The 18,509-nt window shown below is 47.0% G+C and overlaps 1 protein-coding gene and 1 long non-coding RNA gene across 5 annotated transcripts; both read left to right on the top strand.

Moving 5' to 3' along the window:
* Nucleotides 1-1,345: 1,345 nt before the first annotated feature.
* LOC143484750 (uncharacterized) lies at nt 1,346-2,509 on the top strand. Its single transcript, XR_013122704.1, has 3 exons — nt 1,346-1,660; nt 1,738-1,924; nt 2,174-2,509. It is a non-coding gene; the product is annotated as an uncharacterized LOC143484750 (long non-coding RNA).
* Nucleotides 2,510-5,087: 2,578 nt separating this feature from the next.
* On the top strand, nt 5,088-17,859 carry avpr2ab (arginine vasopressin receptor 2a, duplicate b). Of its 4 annotated transcripts, none has more exons than XM_076984716.1 (7): nt 5,088-5,513; nt 12,346-12,467; nt 12,990-13,382; nt 13,673-13,918; nt 14,058-14,204; nt 14,899-15,592; nt 16,713-17,859. In XM_076984716.1, exons 2-7 carry the CDS (start codon nt 12,414-12,416, stop codon nt 16,916-16,918), a joined length of 1,740 nt encoding a protein of 579 aa, XP_076840831.1. In that variant the 5' UTR covers nt 5,088-5,513; nt 12,346-12,413; the 3' UTR covers nt 16,919-17,859. The 4 variants fall into 4 exon arrangements, with proteins under 4 accessions (XP_076840831.1, XP_076840834.1, XP_076840832.1 ...); XM_076984717.1 differs by having other exon boundaries at nt 5,098-5,190; XM_076984719.1 differs by lacking the exon at nt 12,346-12,467.
* Nucleotides 17,860-18,509: the final 650 nt, after the last annotated feature.

The following is an 18,509-nucleotide window of genomic DNA, read 5'->3' on the forward strand; positions in this document are numbered from 1 at the left end:
AAAGCCCTATCCGGACGGGATTAGTTTTTCAGGGGGACGTCTGTGAAAAATATTTCACCCTTGTACTCAGTGATAAAACTCTTGCATCCGGACAGCAATTGAAAAAACAGGAGGACCCGTGAGTTTTTGGCTTTCTCGGTCACATGACATCGCCTTGTCACGTGATAGCATGTTTAATAATGTCACACTGCCAACTCTGATGATTCATTTTTAACTTTTAACTTTACTACTGTTCAGTTCAGCATTTAAGATCTCCGTTTAAGTTAAGCTATTTTGTTAAACCAATACAGAAAACACATTATAAAAAATCGCTAATGAATGTAAATAGCTAAATAAATCCGTTAAATAAAATAAAATAAATCCATTTAAAAATCCAGTAAATCCATTTTCGCTCGCCGCTGTCTTTACGTGGATCTCCGTGAAAACGCGCGCCCAACGTGTAACTACGGTGCGTGGCAGTGGACATGTAGCTGTTTTATTAAACGCGAGGTGATGTCTGCATGTATAAACTCAGACATGTGGATCCGGACGGGACTAAAATTACCAGACGACCACGGAGTACAGCGAAAAACAGTAGGTAATTCCGCCTGTAATTTTCTCTGAGGACGTCTGAGAAAAACACGGACATGCTCGTTCCGGACGGGATTAAAATCACAGAGGACCCCCCGTAAAAGTGAAAATTACCCCAGGACCCCCTGAGAAACTAATCCCGTCCGGATGATTGAAGGAGTCATGGAGAAGTCAGGTTTTGTGTTCGTGTGGGTCTTTGAGTTTATACATTAGGCAAGACACCATTCTGGCCAAACAATGGTAAATTTACAAACATTTCTACAATAAACTACAGCTGTCCTTTTATATTTCAAGGCTTGTGCTTTGACTTTCTTCTTATAGCCTCCGTTTAACTCTCTTAATACCTCAATGACATTATGTTCATGATCTATTATTTGCTTAAATGAGATTTCGAATAACATGTCGGTATAAGAGTGACCTAAGGGAGGATTTGAGAGGGCCGTTTCATTTGTCCCACAAGCTAGCAGCCTTGTTTCCAGAACATCTTATTCTATAATGGCCATTAAGGCTCTGTTCCTTAAGACTGTCCAGTCCCTGTGCTTACGCCTTCTCTTCAAATGCTCAAACAAACCTATTCATTATAGAAATGTTTGTTATAGAAACTATATGTTTATTTTAACGATTGTGGAGGGTATAGTTATTAGGTTAATTTTTGTCATCGTAATTCGTAAGATAAACATATATTGATCATCCTTACCATTTAATCACTAGTTTTAGGATCACTGAAACTGGTGGTTTTATCTCAGCAGAAAGGCAAAAGGAAGCGCTGAAAACATTGTTTTTAGTTTACCCAGAGCCATGTCCAGACCTGTTAGTGCACTCGTCCACAGCTGCACGAGCTCAAGTTAATAAAAAAAAAAAGAATGACAAAATATGGCCACTGAGAGGAATTCTTTGGTGGCAGCGTGAAGATGGAGAAGTGAGAAAGAGAGAGAGAATGAGACAGGAATAATTCCCAGTGTCCTGCGTCTGTTCTCCCCATGTCCGCCCGCCTGCATGTGAGGGTCTCACGCAGAGGACCCGGTGGAGTGCAGGGCTAATGACTCAATCTCGCTATCCCGCTTCTGAGATCTGCTCAAGACAAAGGAAGGTATTATCTCATAATTTGCCATGGTGGTTTCTTATGTATTGCTAGTATAAATCCTCATATTGAGTGTCCTTGTGTAGCTGTAAACAGAAACATTAGCAGGCAGCCAAAGCACGAGTCCGGAGCACACTCCCACAGGACGCTGGGATGGTCAGGGAAAAGCACTGGAAGCGGCCCACGGTGAGAGCAGCTTTTTGGGAGCAGCCCATTCTGAAGACGTACATGGCCCCCTTCTAGAACATTCTCACTGCCAACACCATGAGCAAGGTCAGGAAAAACACTTATTTGTCAACTGCTTTACATAATTTCTTACCATGTGTGCACTAAACGTATGTGCGAGGTGAATGAAGAATACAGCCCTTTTGTACAATACAGAATATCACGTTTTTGGGAGACAGGACAACGGGGTAACTGATTAGAACAATAGCGATAGTAATTGCCAAGCAGGAGATATTAAAAATGCGCAAAATGTTCTGTCTTATTCTCTCATTTTCTCACTCTCTTTCTTTGTGCCAGTCAGCAGAGCAGGTCGCTGAAGTTGTGGACAGTAGTTCTGGTGTGTCTGCCGGTGTGTGAACAGATGTCTCACTGGCAGCATTCTCCAACCTAACTCTGCCACAGAGGGTCTTCACGAGCCACAAGTGTTGAGGCTGAACTCTCCCTCTTTTGTCCGAACAAATTAATCGAATATAATTTAAACATCCAAAACAATAACACTCCCTCTCCACAGGTTTAATTTAGCCGTTGAGCTCTTCTTTGGCCAGCTACATTATGAGGAACTGGTAGGGGCGGAGAGGAGGCTGGAACTGAGTGGAAATGGCCGTGTTTTTGTTGGCTGACCAGACGTCAGGAGGGCCCAAAGAGTACGTTTCATGTTCATTTAAGCATAGGGAACAAATACAAGAAATATGAGAATGAGTAGAGAGTGGAGGGCGGGTTTGTTTTTACTCTTCTGTGTCACTCCCATCCATCAGAAAAACAGGTGTTTAAACATGTACACAAAAAGAACATGGCTTGTGTTTGTATTGTTTCACATTTAAGTACTGACATACTTTCACCATTATAGGATGAGTGCTATTGCCTTATGAAGCTGTCAAAACCAATTTATTTATCTTTCAGTTTAAAAAATGTTTCCAGATGCTATTCTCAAACTATCATAAAGGCAGAGCTGGCTGTAACACACTTTGGCTCTATTTGGCAGTCTAATCTCTGCAGACATGCAGAGGTAATGAGGTAGGCTAATCTTTCTCAGGCCTTAAGTCTTTCCTCAGAGACTAATTGTACTACAGAGGGTAGCAGCTGCCAACCTAGAAAATGCCTTGCCACCCTAGTTTTAACCATTATTCAAGATCTAGAATTAATGTAAATAAATATAATTAAACAATTACATGCATCAAACATTTGCAGTTACATTTTAATTTAGACGTTTCAACTAAACAGAATGAAAGATTCTGCGCTTTAAACTAGTGTAATCGGGACTTCACAGTGTTATTGGCTGTCAAACCTTCGATGACAGCCGCTGACCGCATTTTTTAAGTGTCGTAGCATACTCCACCTCCCCATCCTGCACGACCTCTAGCTTTTTATTAGTGTAAATCTAGGTTTACACTAGATGCGCTCTCACTGGCGCGAGGATGTGCGCGCCAAAAAAATGACGCATTTATGGCGCTTCCGGTGGTGCGCGTGGGCCCAGGGGTGTCGCGTTGCGTGGCCGTGCACCGCTCTAATTTTGTAAGTCGGTGATAACCGGGCGTCGCGCTTCATGAACATGGATGAACTTGAAAGAAGTCGTCGTCGTCGTCCCCCCCACACACACACATAGGGTCATGCGTAACAGTGTGCAAGCAGGGAGTCCAAACGCTCGAATAACTGAGTGTTAATGAAGTAAGCGCCTAAGTAGACGCTGGACAGTGTATCGCATAGATAATAAACACAATTTCTTGCAGGACATCTTCATGTTCTGCTTAACGCGCCCGTGTTGTAAAGCTATATCACCATGTTTCACCATGTTGTATTTGTTACGAAAAAAAAACAAAAATTTTGGAAAATGAGTAATGCGTAGGGAATGTTGCGACAGTTAAATATTATTTACGGTACAGCTTCGGCATACCTGAGATGGCTTGTTCAAGTTTAACCCGGCGCCTTGTGGGAGTGGGAGTGGGAGTGGCTTCAATTCCAGAATTGGATTTCAGGGCGGTTTGCGTCACGATGACGTTATAATCTCGTGAGAGCGAGACAGCTGCAGGTTTCAAGAGCCTGCGCGAGCATCCTGAAGATTCTAACCACGTGCATTTACACTGGGTAGTCAAAGGCGTTTCCAGTTTATAGTCACTTTTAATTTTTAGTCGGTTTGTTGTGTGGTACATACTATGCGAATCAACTCAAAAACAACAAGTAACTGGCCTAATGCATTTCTTAAAAGAATGCACCAGCACCATTGTCGATGTTAACACGAAATTGACTGGTTATGCAAATGAATACAGCAAGTAACCAGTCATCTAGATCAATGTTGGTGCTAGAATGGCTAATAAGCATTTGGTTTCGACCTGGAAACATAAGTGTGGGTCCTCCGTAATAAGACTCCATTGTGGCGTAATGTGTTGGACAGGTTTTGGTAGTTCAATGTGGCTTGGACTCAGACCCCATTTACAACTGTTCGTTTGTATATGGACTACATATTGAGAAGAGCTTCGCCACATGCATTTACACGTGGTAGCCAAAGGCGTCGCCTGTTAATCACATTGTTACGTGGCGCGTAATATGCAAATCAGATCATATTCTACAGCCAACGTCATTTTTCTTTTACTGTAAACAATTATGGCGCGAGACCGGCCCTCTAATAAACATTTAATTCAGTCCTGGACGTCCTTGCAGTCATGGATCAAGTGCATTGTGATGTACTGTACTGGGCGGGGTTATGGTTGTTTACATTACCATAACATCTGGCTAAAATGTGTCTCAGACCACCTCCTTGGTTTGAGTGAATCTGACTCAAATGCATTCTTTGATGCATTTAAACCTGTACTTTTACGTGAATAATCTCTATTCTGATACAATGCTGATATTCAGGACGCATGAAACGACCATGTGTACATGGTTTCTAATAAATGCGCATTTGTCGTTCTCGCGGCCAAATTGATCTGTGGACCAGAGTGGCATTTGTTTCAGCTGTGGTCAAGGTCACTGCTGTATTAATGAGCCTAACCAGTAATGTTCTCCGTGACAGTGACAGCCGGAGCAGATGCATTGCATTTAATTGTACAGAAATACACAACGACACGCGAAACCTGGATTTCCAGCGGTAACAGCCACCTTAAGCACAGCAGGTCTTGAACTCAGCTTGGTGACGGAGCCTGCAGAGAGAAAGGGAAAGAGCGCGCGTGCGGTGGGGGAGGAGAGATAGAGGGAGGGAGCACGCGGAGAGGGGAGACCTTAGCCAAGCACATTTATTGTGCTCCTTTGACTTAAATGCGCTTAGGTACAGTACACATAAAGATGGGATGGGTGATGATCAACAGCTTTTGGCAGATATGGTATTGCTTTTCTTTCCCTTAAATTCAAATTATACACAATAATTAAGTTTAGAAATTTGAAACTATAAATCTATTAATAATTGTAGGGCAGTCATGCGAACTGGGACAGTAAGGTTCAACTAGTATAATGAAACTGGCAACCTGCACTTTTAAAACACCTAGCCAAGATTCTCGGTGAAATCTCATCAGTTAAACAATTGATCTAAACTACAGAAGCAGGACAGAAGAGCGAGACATAGTATGGACGGAACGCCATTTGTGTTGGTTGAGAAAATAAACGGGATTAGCCTAAATCACTGAGTGCTTGGAGAGACCTCTGTCCGGTAAGTAGGCTAGAGCGTTTAACGTTACAATGCCAATTCGTAACTTTTACATCGCAATATCACATAAAGGGCACAAAGGAGAACTACTTTGCGGAACAATGAAATCTGTTTTTTACACTTAAGGCTGCTATTTCAATCTCAACAGTTGTGTAATGTGGTCCTGACTCGTCCACGGCGTTCAGAGCGCACTCGCTAGAATGAATAAATATTCCCACGCTCTCAGTTTTCAGTCTTGAGGTGTAGAAACTAGCGTACTAACTGAACAACAACACTGTCTTATTGATAACAAACGGCTATTATTATTTTAGACTGTCACGTTGTGTTAATATTACTTATTACAATAATGAATGGATGAGTAGCAGTAGTTATTGTAGTATTACTAGTACAAAATTAAATAAAATGAAATAAATAAATAAAATAAATTGGTCTTTGTAGTACTAGTAGTAGAATAAATAATAATAATTATTGATGTTGTCGTTGTTACTACATACTGTACATCTTCTAATTCGGGCTCTAAACTGGCTGGTAATACTCTATAATAAACTTTTGGATTACTGGACAGTGCATTGAAGTCTCAATGAAGTCATGGTTTAATGATTTATATAATACTTGTTTGGGGTTTATTTTCAATGGTCTTAGTTTCCACTATGTCTGGTAAAACCTTTTTATAGAACTGATAGACAATACAATTTACAGTAGGCTCCACAAGTCTCAGTCCAGTGGAACTGCGCTGCAGTTAGATGAAAGAATAGCTTTTCAGTACTCAGGAGAACAGTTAGGTGAAGGAATAGCTTTTCAGTACTCAAGAGAACAGTTTGGCTTCAAATTGCTTCACTAAGCTCCTTCAGCCACATCGCAAACAGCTGGAAAATATTTTTCAACAGCAGTTCTTTATTAGAACAAAGACACTAGTAGCGTCAGTAACCCACTGAGAACCACACTACTTGAGTCAATGTCAGGTGTTAGTCATTAAGAGAACCAACTACTAAAAAGGACATGTCAGTAGCACACACTGTGTTATCATTTTTTATTAAATATATTGTGTCACATCAGCTTTCAGAAAATAGTGCAATGATGCTTTTAAAAATAAGTAATAAGTAAATAACAGTAATCCTGAACAACACGTAGCCAGTCAAATGCACAAAAAATGCTGTAGGTTTTTAATAAGCAATGAAATAAAAATAGTTCTTGGGGGTGTTTTCACACTTTTGGCCCAAGCTGTGGAAATACATAGAGAAGCAGCTGGAGAGCATTTTAAAGACCGTCGGTGTGACATAATGCTGCTGGACGTCGGTGTGGTGTGACATAGTGCTGCTGGACGTCAGTGTGGTGTGACGTAGTGCTGCTGGACGTCAGTGTGGTGTGATGTTGTGCTGCTGGATGTCAGTGTGGTGTGACGTAGTGCTGCTGGACGTCAGTGTGGTGTGATGTTGTGCTGCTGGACGTCAGTGTGGTGTGACGTAGTGCTGCTGGACGTCTGTGTGGTGTGATGTATTGCTGCTGGACATCAGTGTGGTGTGATGTAGTGCTGCTGGACGTCGGTGTGGTGTGACTTATTGCGTCTGGACGTCGGTGTGGTGTGACGTATTGTTGCTGGACATCATTGTGGTGTGACGTAGTGCTGGACGTCGGTGTGGTCAGGTGTGACGTGGTGCTGCTGGACGTCAGTGTGGTGTGACTTATTGCTGCTGGACGTCGGTGTGATGTGACGTAGTGCTGCTGGACATCAGTGTGGTATGATGTAGTGCTGCTGGACGTCAATGTGGTGTGACGTAGTGCTGCTGGACGTCAGTGTGGTGTGATGTAGTGCTGCTGGAGGTTGGAGTGGTGTGATGTATTGCTGCTGGACGTCAGTGTGGTGTGACGTACTGCTGCTGAATATCAGTGTGGTGTGACGTAATGCTGCTGGACGTCAGTGTGGTGTGATGTAGTGCTGCTGGACGTCAGTGTGGTGTGACGTAGTGCTGCTGGACGTCAGTTTGGTGTGACGTAGTGCTGCTGAACGTTGGTGGTGTGACATAGTGCTGCTGGATGTTGGTGTGGTGTGACATATTGCTGCTGGATGTTGCTGTGGTGTGACGTATTGCTGCTGGACGTCGGTGTGGTGTGACGTATTGCTACTGGACGTTGGAGTGATGTGACTTATTGCTGCTGGACTTCGGTGTGGTGTGACGCAGTGCTGCTGGATGTAGCCTGGTCCCCAGCACAAACTGCCCCTCTGGTGAACCTCCAAAAAGTCACGAGGGGCGGCTTGCTTTCGTAAGCCAGTCCAGCATGGCCATCTGTGAGGGCAGGTGTGATAAGAAGCAGAGGACGGTATGGCCTGTGGCACACGCCTTGTGTCCAGCAAACCGACATGGCGGCCATGAAAAAGGAAACGCTGGATGAGGCCTGAGCTTGGTTTACTCCGATTGCAAAGCAGAAGTGTTGAAAGCGCCGTGGGGGAAAGGCCGTGTTGGCGGCAGACATGTTGGCCTGCTTGGAGACAATTATGAGATTACATGAACATTAGCACAGATAAGTGTTTAAATAAAGAAGTGAAAAAAAAACGAATAAAGATAAGTAGCATTTCTGTTTACTTCTTTCAAGCTTTCCATTAAACTAGACCAATTGGTAGTGCATAGATACAAGCCAAAGACTCAAAGCGATCTACGTGGTTCACATGCTCAGTGACAGCTCTTCTTAACTTATTACCAGGAACATTTGCACCACTGCTGGCACAATATTAACAAACTGAATATCCAAACACCTAACACAAGAGCAAGTCAATGTTTAATGCGTCTGAGAGCAGTTCGTTCTAAACAAAGAACCCTTCAGTTGGGAGTGGTTTCAAAGTCCCTTTGGGTCTCATGGGTCTGGCCGTGAAGGCAGGAACGCTGTGCTGGTTTGTGGAGCACACCACCAACAGCCCTGGGAGTACGATGATTCGGCTTGTTGACACCTGCAGAAAAAGAGTCAATTATGTTCGCACCCATAGGAATGGGAATTAAGAAGGCAGTGAAATAAGTTTTGAGGGATTTTTTTTTCCTGCAGGACAAAAGCATCACGCTGCAGTCTTGTTTGAACAAGGCAGTTTATATGGAGTTAATGAGTGTGTGTGCCTGAGTCATTAGGGTGTGCAAACCCATTTCCAAGATGTAAGCAACTGTACGTTATGCGCTACGGTCTCCCATCTTTCTCTCTCATAGACATACATACAGAATTCTCCCCTCCTCAAAAGATTTATGTGTGATTTATGGATGTGACAACATGACAAAATGTGACTTGTAAATGTGATGTTGGTGCAGATTTTAAAGTGCTCAGCAGCAAAGAGCACTTGCTTTCCTCAGAAAGACTCTTCAGACATGAGGAAAATATACCAGAAGGACTGATCTAGAGATGGAGATGGAGGACAGAGAGAGGCTCTGAGAAGGTCATGGGCGTGTGAGGTGTATAGGAGCGGCGCAGAGGGGCAGGGGCTGCCGGCATGAGTGCGGCTGAGAGACGGAGCACTAAAGCGGGGAAGTGGGTTAGCCAAACAGAGAAGCCAAACAGTGGCTGAGTGGAGCAGGGATTTTTCTTCTCCCACTGAGTACTTTTCCATGACAAGACGCACAAAACAGGAGAGGCAGGGTTAGCGATGATGGAAGAGAGTGTCTGAATGGCGTATAACCTCAGGTGAAATTCTCGATTTCCTCGTCTGACTTGTGGAAGCCGAGAAGCTTCCCCTGGTCGGGCGAGGAAGCCGAGAGGCGTGAGACGGCAGCTCCGCTCAGCCCCGCCGCGGCGTGTGGACGCGCTCGCCCTTCCTTCCTCTCGCCGTTCCCCGGAACACGTCTTATTTGCTCTCTTCACCTCCTCCACTCCCCCCGCCAGTCCCCCTCTTCCTTTCTGGGCGCTGAGCAGCGCCCCAGCTGGCCCGGCAACACCCCCCCCCCCCCCGCTGCGTCCAGGCCTGAAAAGCTGTGCTGAGACTTGCACATACTGGGTTTGCTGAGCCTGGTTCCCCTCCTCCAAAACTCCCCTACAGGTACAGATTCAGAGAGACATGCACTGTTGTTTAATCTCAATAGGAAATTGATTCTAGCATTAAACCACAACACTGGGACCGGTGTCAATGTAATATATGTTATGCAATCCATGTATGTTTGCCCTATAGCCAGTTTTAGCTGCGTTTAGGATGAATTGGGGCAGGATTCCCAGTGAGTGGCCCAGGGCTACTGTGCGGCGCTCTCTCCCGTGGGCCGAGCCCATGTACCTCAGCCCCAGGGGCGGGTTTAGGACGAGCTGTGTCCGACAGCCGGCTGTGGGGCTGTGCCTTCCTCTGCAGTTGTTACTTTTACCTCCTGGGAAGAAAGCACCAGTCCTGAAGGTGACCGCATTTACCCGATACGGCCATCCAGCAGGTGAAAAATGAGAGATGCTGCCTCGTGCATGACATTCGATACACACACGCACACACACACACTCTCACACACACTCGCAGCTGCAGACCGAAAGGGAGGCTGAGATTTGAATTACAGTAGCTCTTCAATTAATAAATAAGAGAGAGAGGACAAAAGAAAGTAATTAAATGTGCCTGGTTTATTAAAATGGAGATACAGATTACTGCAGTGCAGACCTTTTGAGAAAACCCAACAGAAGAATGTGTTCCAAGAAGGATTGAGAGAGAGAGAGAGAGAGAGAGAGAGAGAGAGAGAGATGAACAGCAGATGAGAGAGCTGCTGCTCTCTACAGTGGTCTCACACCTCCTTCATCTCTGTCAGCCACCGTTTTTTCCCATCTGCCCCTTTGACCTCCAGAAGGAGCACAGCCAGGATCTGAGAGTATATTTAGAATCTTATCATCAGCTGATGGGGGTCACAGAGAACGGAGTGGTATCGAAAAAGGTGGAGGGAGAGAGAGAGAGACGGAGAGAGAGCAAGATAAAGATTTCTTAATGCTTTATTAATCTGACAACTGACACAAACACCACATTTGCTCCACACCAGCCTTTAAGTGTTTAGTGTGTTTTTTCTGTAAGTGTTATACAGCATGGCCCAGACTCTCAGAGGAGTTCCTATCTCAATAATCACGCACGTTGTCACAAGAGCGTCAGCCTCCCTCACAAACATGGCAACCACAGACCCCTCTCAGTGGACTCAGCAGCCTGGGGCAGGCCCTCGTGAAGCTCATCATAAAAACTTAATACAAAAATAAGATAACATTTAAAAGAGGGGATCTTACAGAGGGACCTCTCTGATCTCTGGCGTGGTGGGGGGGGGGGGGGGGGGGGTGGGGGGGGGGGGGGGTGGGGGGGGACTGAGAGGCCATGGCCTGTTTGGCGGATCTGTCTGCCGAGGACACAGCTGGGTTTTGTCTGCCAGCTTGGCGGACCTTCATTAGTGATTTTCTATAGCGGGTCGCGTGGCCCGTGAGCCCATGATACTGGTTGGCTGTGAGGTGGGCAGCTCTTCCACACCGGACAAGAAGATGCCGGGTCATGTCGCGAGTCAGTCCGGGATCACATACAAATGGGAATTGTTCTGAGTGCGGCTTTTCTCACGTACAATACACACACACACACACACACACACACACACACACATACACACACACCACAGAAGAACACATTTGCTCATACACACAGTGTATATTCAGGGGGGAGTAAACACAAAAACATATGTACTCATAAACAGGAATAAATACAGACAAAAAATACAAACACTGATGGCCACAGAGGGATGAAGAGTACAAATGCAGGCCTCCTCCTCATAAACACCTCTGCACTTCATAATCACCCCTGCTCGTCACTAACACCCCTGCTCCTCATAAACACCCCTGCTCCTCACTAACACCCCTGCTCCTCATAAACACCCCTGCTCCTCACAAACACCCCTGCTCCTCATAAACACCCCTGCTCCTCACAAACACCCCTGCACCTCATAAACATCCCTGTTCCTCACTAACACCCCTCCTCCTCATAAACACCCCTGCACCTCATAAACACCCCTGCTCCTCACAAACACCCCTGCACCTCACAAACACCCCTGCTCCTCATAAACACCCCTGCACCTCACAAATACCCCTGCACCTCACAAATACCCCTGCACCTCACTAACACCCCTGCTTCTCACAAACACCCCTGCTCCTCATAAACACCCCTGCACCTCACTAACACCCCTGCTCCTCACAAACACCTCTTACATGTGCAGCAAAAGAAATTGTATTTCATAAATTTGATTCCATAATTACATGTTTGATATAGGGATATTTGTATTGATATAGGGATATTTGTATTGATATAGGGATATTTTTGTTGATATAGGGATATTTGTATTGATATAGGGATATTTGCAATATCTGTATTACGGTCCACGCCATAAATGCATCTCAACAGCTTCACCGGCTGTAACTATCAGGCAAAATTCTGGAAATGCGAAAAGGAATTAAACAAGAATCAGTACAAAAGTAAAAAGCTCTGCCACACGACCACTCACTTGTTCAACAGATGCGGCTGTTAAGTGTTCCTCTTACAGACCTAGAAGGAGAGCTGGAGTCTGCATGTCCTCAGTGTTGCTTCAAAAGTTCCACTTGACTCTTTATTTTTTTTTTATACTTCAGCCGAACATAGCGTATGGCTCATTTTCTGACGCTTGTCATCGCCTGTGTGTCCAGACCTCTCCAAAGCTAATCTTAGCCACCATCATATTTCTATTTCTTTACCAATGTCTTTGTCGCATGCAAGGCAGCCGTTAAATTTTCTCTGAATCGTTTTCTCATACTCCCCAGATTTGCTCATTCCCAAGGGTCAGAGTCATAAATATGCAGCATTAGCACAGGTTTGTGGTTTGAGTGAGTTTTTTTTTTGCAGTTTGGTAGCATTTACCAAAGAAAAAAAACCAAGAAAGACAGTCGAAGAAAACAAAGACAATTACCCAAATGCAGAGTCACGGGAAAGAAAATAGAAAACACACAGACATGCAGAATCTGGAGGTCAGTTTAGCAACAAAATCCATTTCGAATTCTCTTTTTGGATTATGTAATCTCTTTCTCATTTGGCATGTAAGTTTGCAAGGCAAAACCCTTTAAAAGTGGACCATGTGACTAGATTTAAATGCGATATGTTATGATTGAAAACACAGATTGGATTTAATGAGAGTTTAATCATCTTCTGGCTAATGTCCCCAACACTGTAGTTGTGTCTGCACAGTTAATCTGGTGAGCACACTGGAGACTATAAATGAGCTTTTTCCAATTATGCAATGTTTTTCTCAGTTGTTCTCTCTGTCACTCCCTTAAAATAAGGGATGCGAAAATAGCAACCCAAAAACTGAAAAGCCATTTAATCTGATGTTTAAAAAAAACATTTAATCTGATCTGTTTTAAAAAAAACCATTTAATCTGATCTGTCTTAAAAAAGGGTTTCGCAATACGTGTTTGTGCTTTAGTGCCCCACCCCGTTGCCCTTTGCGTCCACCTTCCTTATTTATACCCTTTTTTGTCTCTGTTTTCCAGGCCACAGGAATGACAGCAGTCTCTTGGGAAGTGGATCTGGCTCGGTCCAATCACTCTGCCCTGGGGGCGGAGCCAGGGGCGGACCTTGCCGGCTCCTTGTTCAACCTGAGCAGCAGCTACAGCGGCACGGAGGCCTTCTTGTGGCTGCTTCCGCCGGAGAACGGCTCGTGGACTACGGCGGGCCCGGCGGTGTCCCCCGGCAGCTCGGGGCGCGTGCGAGACCAGGCGTTGGCCCGGGTGGAGATCAGCATCCTTGGGCTGGTTCTGGCCATCACCACGCTGGGCAACAGCTTCGTGCTGTGGGTGCTGCTGAGGAGGAGGAAGCACCACGCGCCCATGCACATCTTCATGGTCAACCTGTGTGTGGCAGACCTGGTGGTGGCCTTCTTCCAGGTGACTGGACCTTCAACTGGAGAAGAGAGCCGTGTGGCAAGGGCACGCGGCTGCTCCGAGCAGCAAGCGTTTGCACCGAGTCGAGTGTGCTTGTCCGTCACGTGCGCTAAATCTGATTGCAATGCTTTTTGGTTTTTTTTTTGTTTTTTGCAATGTCCTCCCCGTCAAAATGCAATTAGCCTCGTCCTAAACGTCCCCGGTCACCCCAGATTCACAGAACATGGGGAGGAGAAGCCTTTCACACCCTTCAGCTTGTCAACCTCTCCTCCCTCCCCGTGTTTCTTGCACAGGTGCTCCCACAGCTGCTGTGGGACATCACAGAACGCTTCCAGGGCCCCGACGCGCTCTGCCGAGCCGTCAAGTACCTGCAGATCGTGGGCATGTTCGCCTCCTCCTACATGATCGTGGCCATGACGGTGGACCGCCACTACGCCATCTGCTGCCCCCTGCAGGCGTACCGCGGCGGAGAGCCATCGCGCTGGAACGTGCCCATCGTGGTGGCCTGGGGTCTGGCCCTGGTGCTCAGCTTACCGCAGGTGAGAATCTCACGCGGCCAGCACGTTTAAAAAGGGCCAGGCCAAACACATGTGGAGGTGGTGGCAGGGTTTAGATGGGCTGTAGGCTTCGAACTCGCGTGATGGAACACGCATGCGTCGTTCATCTTCCGCCCCACAGGTGTTCATCTTCTCGAAGTCGGAGGTCACCCCGGGAGAGTTCGAGTGCTGGGGGCACTTTGCCGAGTCATGGGGCCTCAAAGCCTACGTCACCTGGATGACCGTTTCCGTCTTCATCCTACCAGCGCTCATCATCACCATCTGTCAGGTAGCTCCTCCCCTTCCTCTCCCTGCTCACTCTGAAAGTCAGTGGTTAACGACTCTTATTGTTAGCGCTAGACTAGCGTGTCGATCTGTCTTCATCATTGGCTAATTTTTCTTCTGACCGGGCCTGAGATCCTGACCTTAACCCACCATGTCAATGGGATTAGCGCAGATCCTTCCTCCCACAGTCCCTGTGCTTATACAGGGACCCAAAATCCCTGGTGGCGACATGGGGTCAAAACAGACCACAAATCCCATGCGGCAACGCACACAGGACCAGAGTAATCTACCTAGACGGAAGGAGATTATCACATGATCTGAGCTGTCAGTGTCAACGGTTAAGCGTGGCAGTTGGAGCGGTTCCCAAAGGGACAAGCTTTAATCTCCCGAGGCACGCCGGGGAGGGGCGGGGATGCCTCTGGGCCACGTGAGAGGCGGAGAGTTGGGCTTCTGCAGAGGTTCTCTCGCTTTGGGTCACTTGCCAGGATCAGATAAGCACAGAAGCTTTTGCCCTGTGTAAGCCTATGACGTACCATGGAGTAAGCAGTGGCAACATCGATTTATTTTCGTGTCGTTGGTGACAAGTGCCACTTGAATCAGATGGAGTGGGGGGCTGTTGAGGGCGTGGTGAGGGCAGGGGGACTCGTCTCCGTTAGTTTGCTCTTGTGTAAGAACTTGATTCCTTCCCTCTGTCTCAGGTGCGCATCTTCAGAGAGATCCACGACAACATCTACCTGAAGTCGGAGAGGGTGGTGACAGCTGAGTTTAAGAGGAACTCCGTGCTCTTTCATTTCCCTCCGAGAGCAGGGCCCCATGGGAGGGCCTGCGGTGGCAGAGACAGAGACAGGCAGGGCGGTCACCATCATCAGGCCGACAGCAGTTACCACGGGCGACCCGCTGGAAGCCCTGCCCACCCTGTACCCTCTCCCGCGGACCCTCATGACACATGCAACAGCCTTTCCACTACCCCTCCCTATGGAAACTCCACCCGTGACCCCTGCCCCGTGCCTCTTCCCCCCTCAGAAATATCTGCCCCAATCGTGCCTCACCTACAGAACTTCACTTCTGACCTCTCCCCTCCTGCTCCGTCTGACCCCTCCCACCCACACCTCCTGCCAGCCAATAACACGTGTGCTCAAACAAAACCCTCTTCCTCATTGGCTGGGCAGCTCTCGGGAGCTCCAGAACTGTGGCCGGAGATGCTCCCGGACACAGCGGCGCTTGGTCTTCCCGCTCAGTACCCCCCCCTGCTGCCCCCCCCGGGCGTGTCCAAGGCCATGTCCAAGACGGTGAGGATGACTCTGGTCATAGTGCTGGTCTACACCATCTGCTGGTCCCCCTTCTTCATCGTCCAGCTGTGGGCGGCCTGGGACCCGAACCCGCCAGACCAAGGTCAGAACACAGATGCCCGCGCACGACCGGTTTCCCTGCCCCGTCACTCGACACCCCCCCCACCCCACCTTCCCCTTGCTTTAATGAAACCAGTGCAGGTGTATGTGTTCCTGGCACAGACCTGCTCTTTGTAGCACCAGGCTCATATTGCAAGCACCGGCGCGCAATAAATAGCTCACTTACGTTCCCCCTGCTTGCTTTTATCTTGGCCAAGTGTGCTATAAACAGCCAGCGAATTTCACACATTTCAGACACTCAGACACGTCCGACTGCAAAGAGACGAACCCAATAAGCACCGAAGCTTCCAGCCGTGTTTGTGAGGCTCACTCCGAGGGCTTTTCACTGAAATATGCATATATTTACTGTATATGTGTATTATTTACTGAATATGTATATGTGTGCTGGATGTCCGTGCCTGCAGCAAACCTAGTCTTAACCTCACAAAATGAAGAGATCTTGGCTCTTCTTGGTTTTCATTAAAAGCTGCATGGGGTCCTGCCAAATATTCCTGTAACATTAGAATTTTTCCTATTATTGTTGGGACATTCAGTCCTCCCAAAGAGACCGACATGGGCACGGACATGCGTACGCACACACTGGTAGCGGTAACCCCATCCCGAGTGTATAGTAATCTCATTGGCTCTGTGCACTATTTCCACCTCTAAATTAAAGTGGGCTTTTGCACAGTTTGATCTACTGGTCGCCAGGTAACCAGAACATCACCAAACAGATGGCCTCCACGCTGCCAGAACCAATGGCACCTTATGTTACTGCTCTCATATTGCACTAATGACCTGTTATTCCGAATACATCAGGGACTGAACGTGAAGAACCTTCAGGTCGTCTGCTGTCCTGGGTTTAATGCCTACAGATGCAAGACATTTCCCACTTTGCATTATAATGTGTGTGAATGACACAAGGCTCTGTGGGGTGGTCCAGCAGGTCTAGTTGGGAAGGGTGCGGTCAGACTGCACGCCTCGGCTCTCCCTGGTACATCCAGCGGCATGTTCCTTTGAAAGTGTTTTATTTGGTAGCAGAGCGGTGGTGAAGTAAGGGTGGGGTCGCCCCCACCCGCACCACGAGCGCTCTGATGGCGTGTGCTCCCTTCTCTGTCTCTCAGGGGTGGCCTTCACCATCCTGATGCTCCTGGCCAGCCTCAACTCGTGCACCAACCCCTGGATCTACACCGCCTTCTCCAGCAGCGTGTCTCGGGAACTGCTGGCCCTGCTGCGCTGTCGGGTCCCGCCACCGTCACGCCGCACCTCCCTGCCCGACGACTCCACGGCCACCCACACGTCTACCACAACCAAGGACAGCATCTACTGACCCGCACCGTCGGGGCACGTGGGCGTGGGCGCGCTGGGCAGGGCAGCTCCACCGCTATCCACTCCACTATCACCGCTGTTACACGGCTGTTACACGGCTGCTACACAGCTGCTACACCGCTGTTACACGGCTGCTACACGGCTGTTACACGGCTGCTACACGGCTACTACACGGCTGTTACACGGCTGTAACACGGCTGTTACACGGCTGTTACACGACTGCTGTGACGGCATACGTGGACAAAACACAACACAACGCACTGACCATGGCCAAGAAGCAAATCTGATGACCCAAAGATGTGCATTGGCACACACACACACATTCATACACACACATTCTTGTATTGGTATTTTGTGGTGTTTTTCCACAGATATATGTATTATAGTAGTTAATATAATGCAATACCCATATTTTAAATCCAATGCTAACCGTAACCTCAGCAACCAAAAAGAAATCTTTTGTTTTTTTTATTTCCAAAAAACTGCAATTTTTTTTAAGCATTTTTTTTTCTTCTTTTTTCTCATCCTTGAACGGGTGACTTTCAGAAAGAACCACACACATACACATATTCACACTTATATACTCCACTGTTATCAAAATAAGGTACATAAGCAAGCAGACACATAATCAAACAGACACACGTACGTGTACTAAAAGAAGACTTGTCAAAGCCACACCCCATGAGCAAAGGTCCACTGCCTCTACCTAAAGCACAACGTCCTAACAACTAGGAGCAAAAGGAAAGCGGGAGACTTAAACACACATCGGACTGCAGCGCTCAGAAGGGCTCCACCATTCTCCGTTCTCTCATATCTTTACGTGTTGTCGTCACTTAGCTGGGGTGGATTATACTGACACGTCGCCATACGGAGCCGCCCAGAGGAGTGAGGAAGAAAAGTGTGTGAAGCGTACGCATGAAGATACACGGCTGGCCCGGTGCACTGATGTAAGACCTGCTGTCCACTGGCAACAAGGTCCATAAAGCAGGAATGTCATGAGCTCAGTAATGTGAATGTAAACAGTGGGACAGGCATGTGTATATCTGTGTGTGTGTGTGTGAGTGTACATGCGTGTATGCGTAATTAGGGTTGGTGTTCAGAAATAAGCTGTGATAATGTGACATGTTGGCAGATGGTGGGTTGCGAGAGAAGATCTGCACCAGTGGAGAACCAGGTGTAAGAACAGACATCACTGTTTGCCATCAAACAGAGACAGAGAAGCTTCTAGAATGAGACCACAGGCACTGCCAAATGGATTCCTATGTATGAATGTGATTAATTGGGGGTGTTATTGGAGTATTATTTTGATAGCAGCCTTGGGAATCTCAAATGGAAAGTACTGGGAGGAAAATGAGCTGAAATGTTCCCCAGTTGTATACAAGGTCCCATCCATTGTTGGAGTGAGGGACACACCTTATAACTGTAACCATTGCAAAACAATATAACCATTGCAAAGCTGATAGCAATACTCAGTTTGGAAATGTGGTTTGGAATTCAACAGTGTAGTTCCCTCTCCCTCTTAAGGCACTGCTTTGCAGTGTAAATGTAAGCCATACCACCGAGATCAGATTATGTCGTGTCATGTGCCGTCC

The sequence above is a fragment of the Brachyhypopomus gauderio genome, chromosome 21 (genome assembly GCF_052324685.1).
Source record: "Brachyhypopomus gauderio isolate BG-103 chromosome 21, BGAUD_0.2, whole genome shotgun sequence".
Taxonomy (NCBI): Eukaryota; Metazoa; Chordata; class Actinopteri; order Gymnotiformes; family Hypopomidae; genus Brachyhypopomus; species Brachyhypopomus gauderio.

Bases quoted from the DNA above. Each gene is read 5' to 3' on its own strand.
- avpr2ab (XM_076984716.1), top strand. From the start codon at position 12,414: ATGCAGAGTCACGGGAAAGAAAATAGAAAACACACAGACATGCAGAAT. The intron at 14,205-14,898 runs GTAGCTCCTCCC...CCTCTGTCTCAG, and splicing joins TCATCATCACCATCTGTCAG to GTGCGCATCTTCAGAGAGAT. The intron at 15,593-16,712 runs GTCAGAACACAG...TCTGTCTCTCAG, and splicing joins CCCGAACCCGCCAGACCAAG to GGGTGGCCTTCACCATCCTG.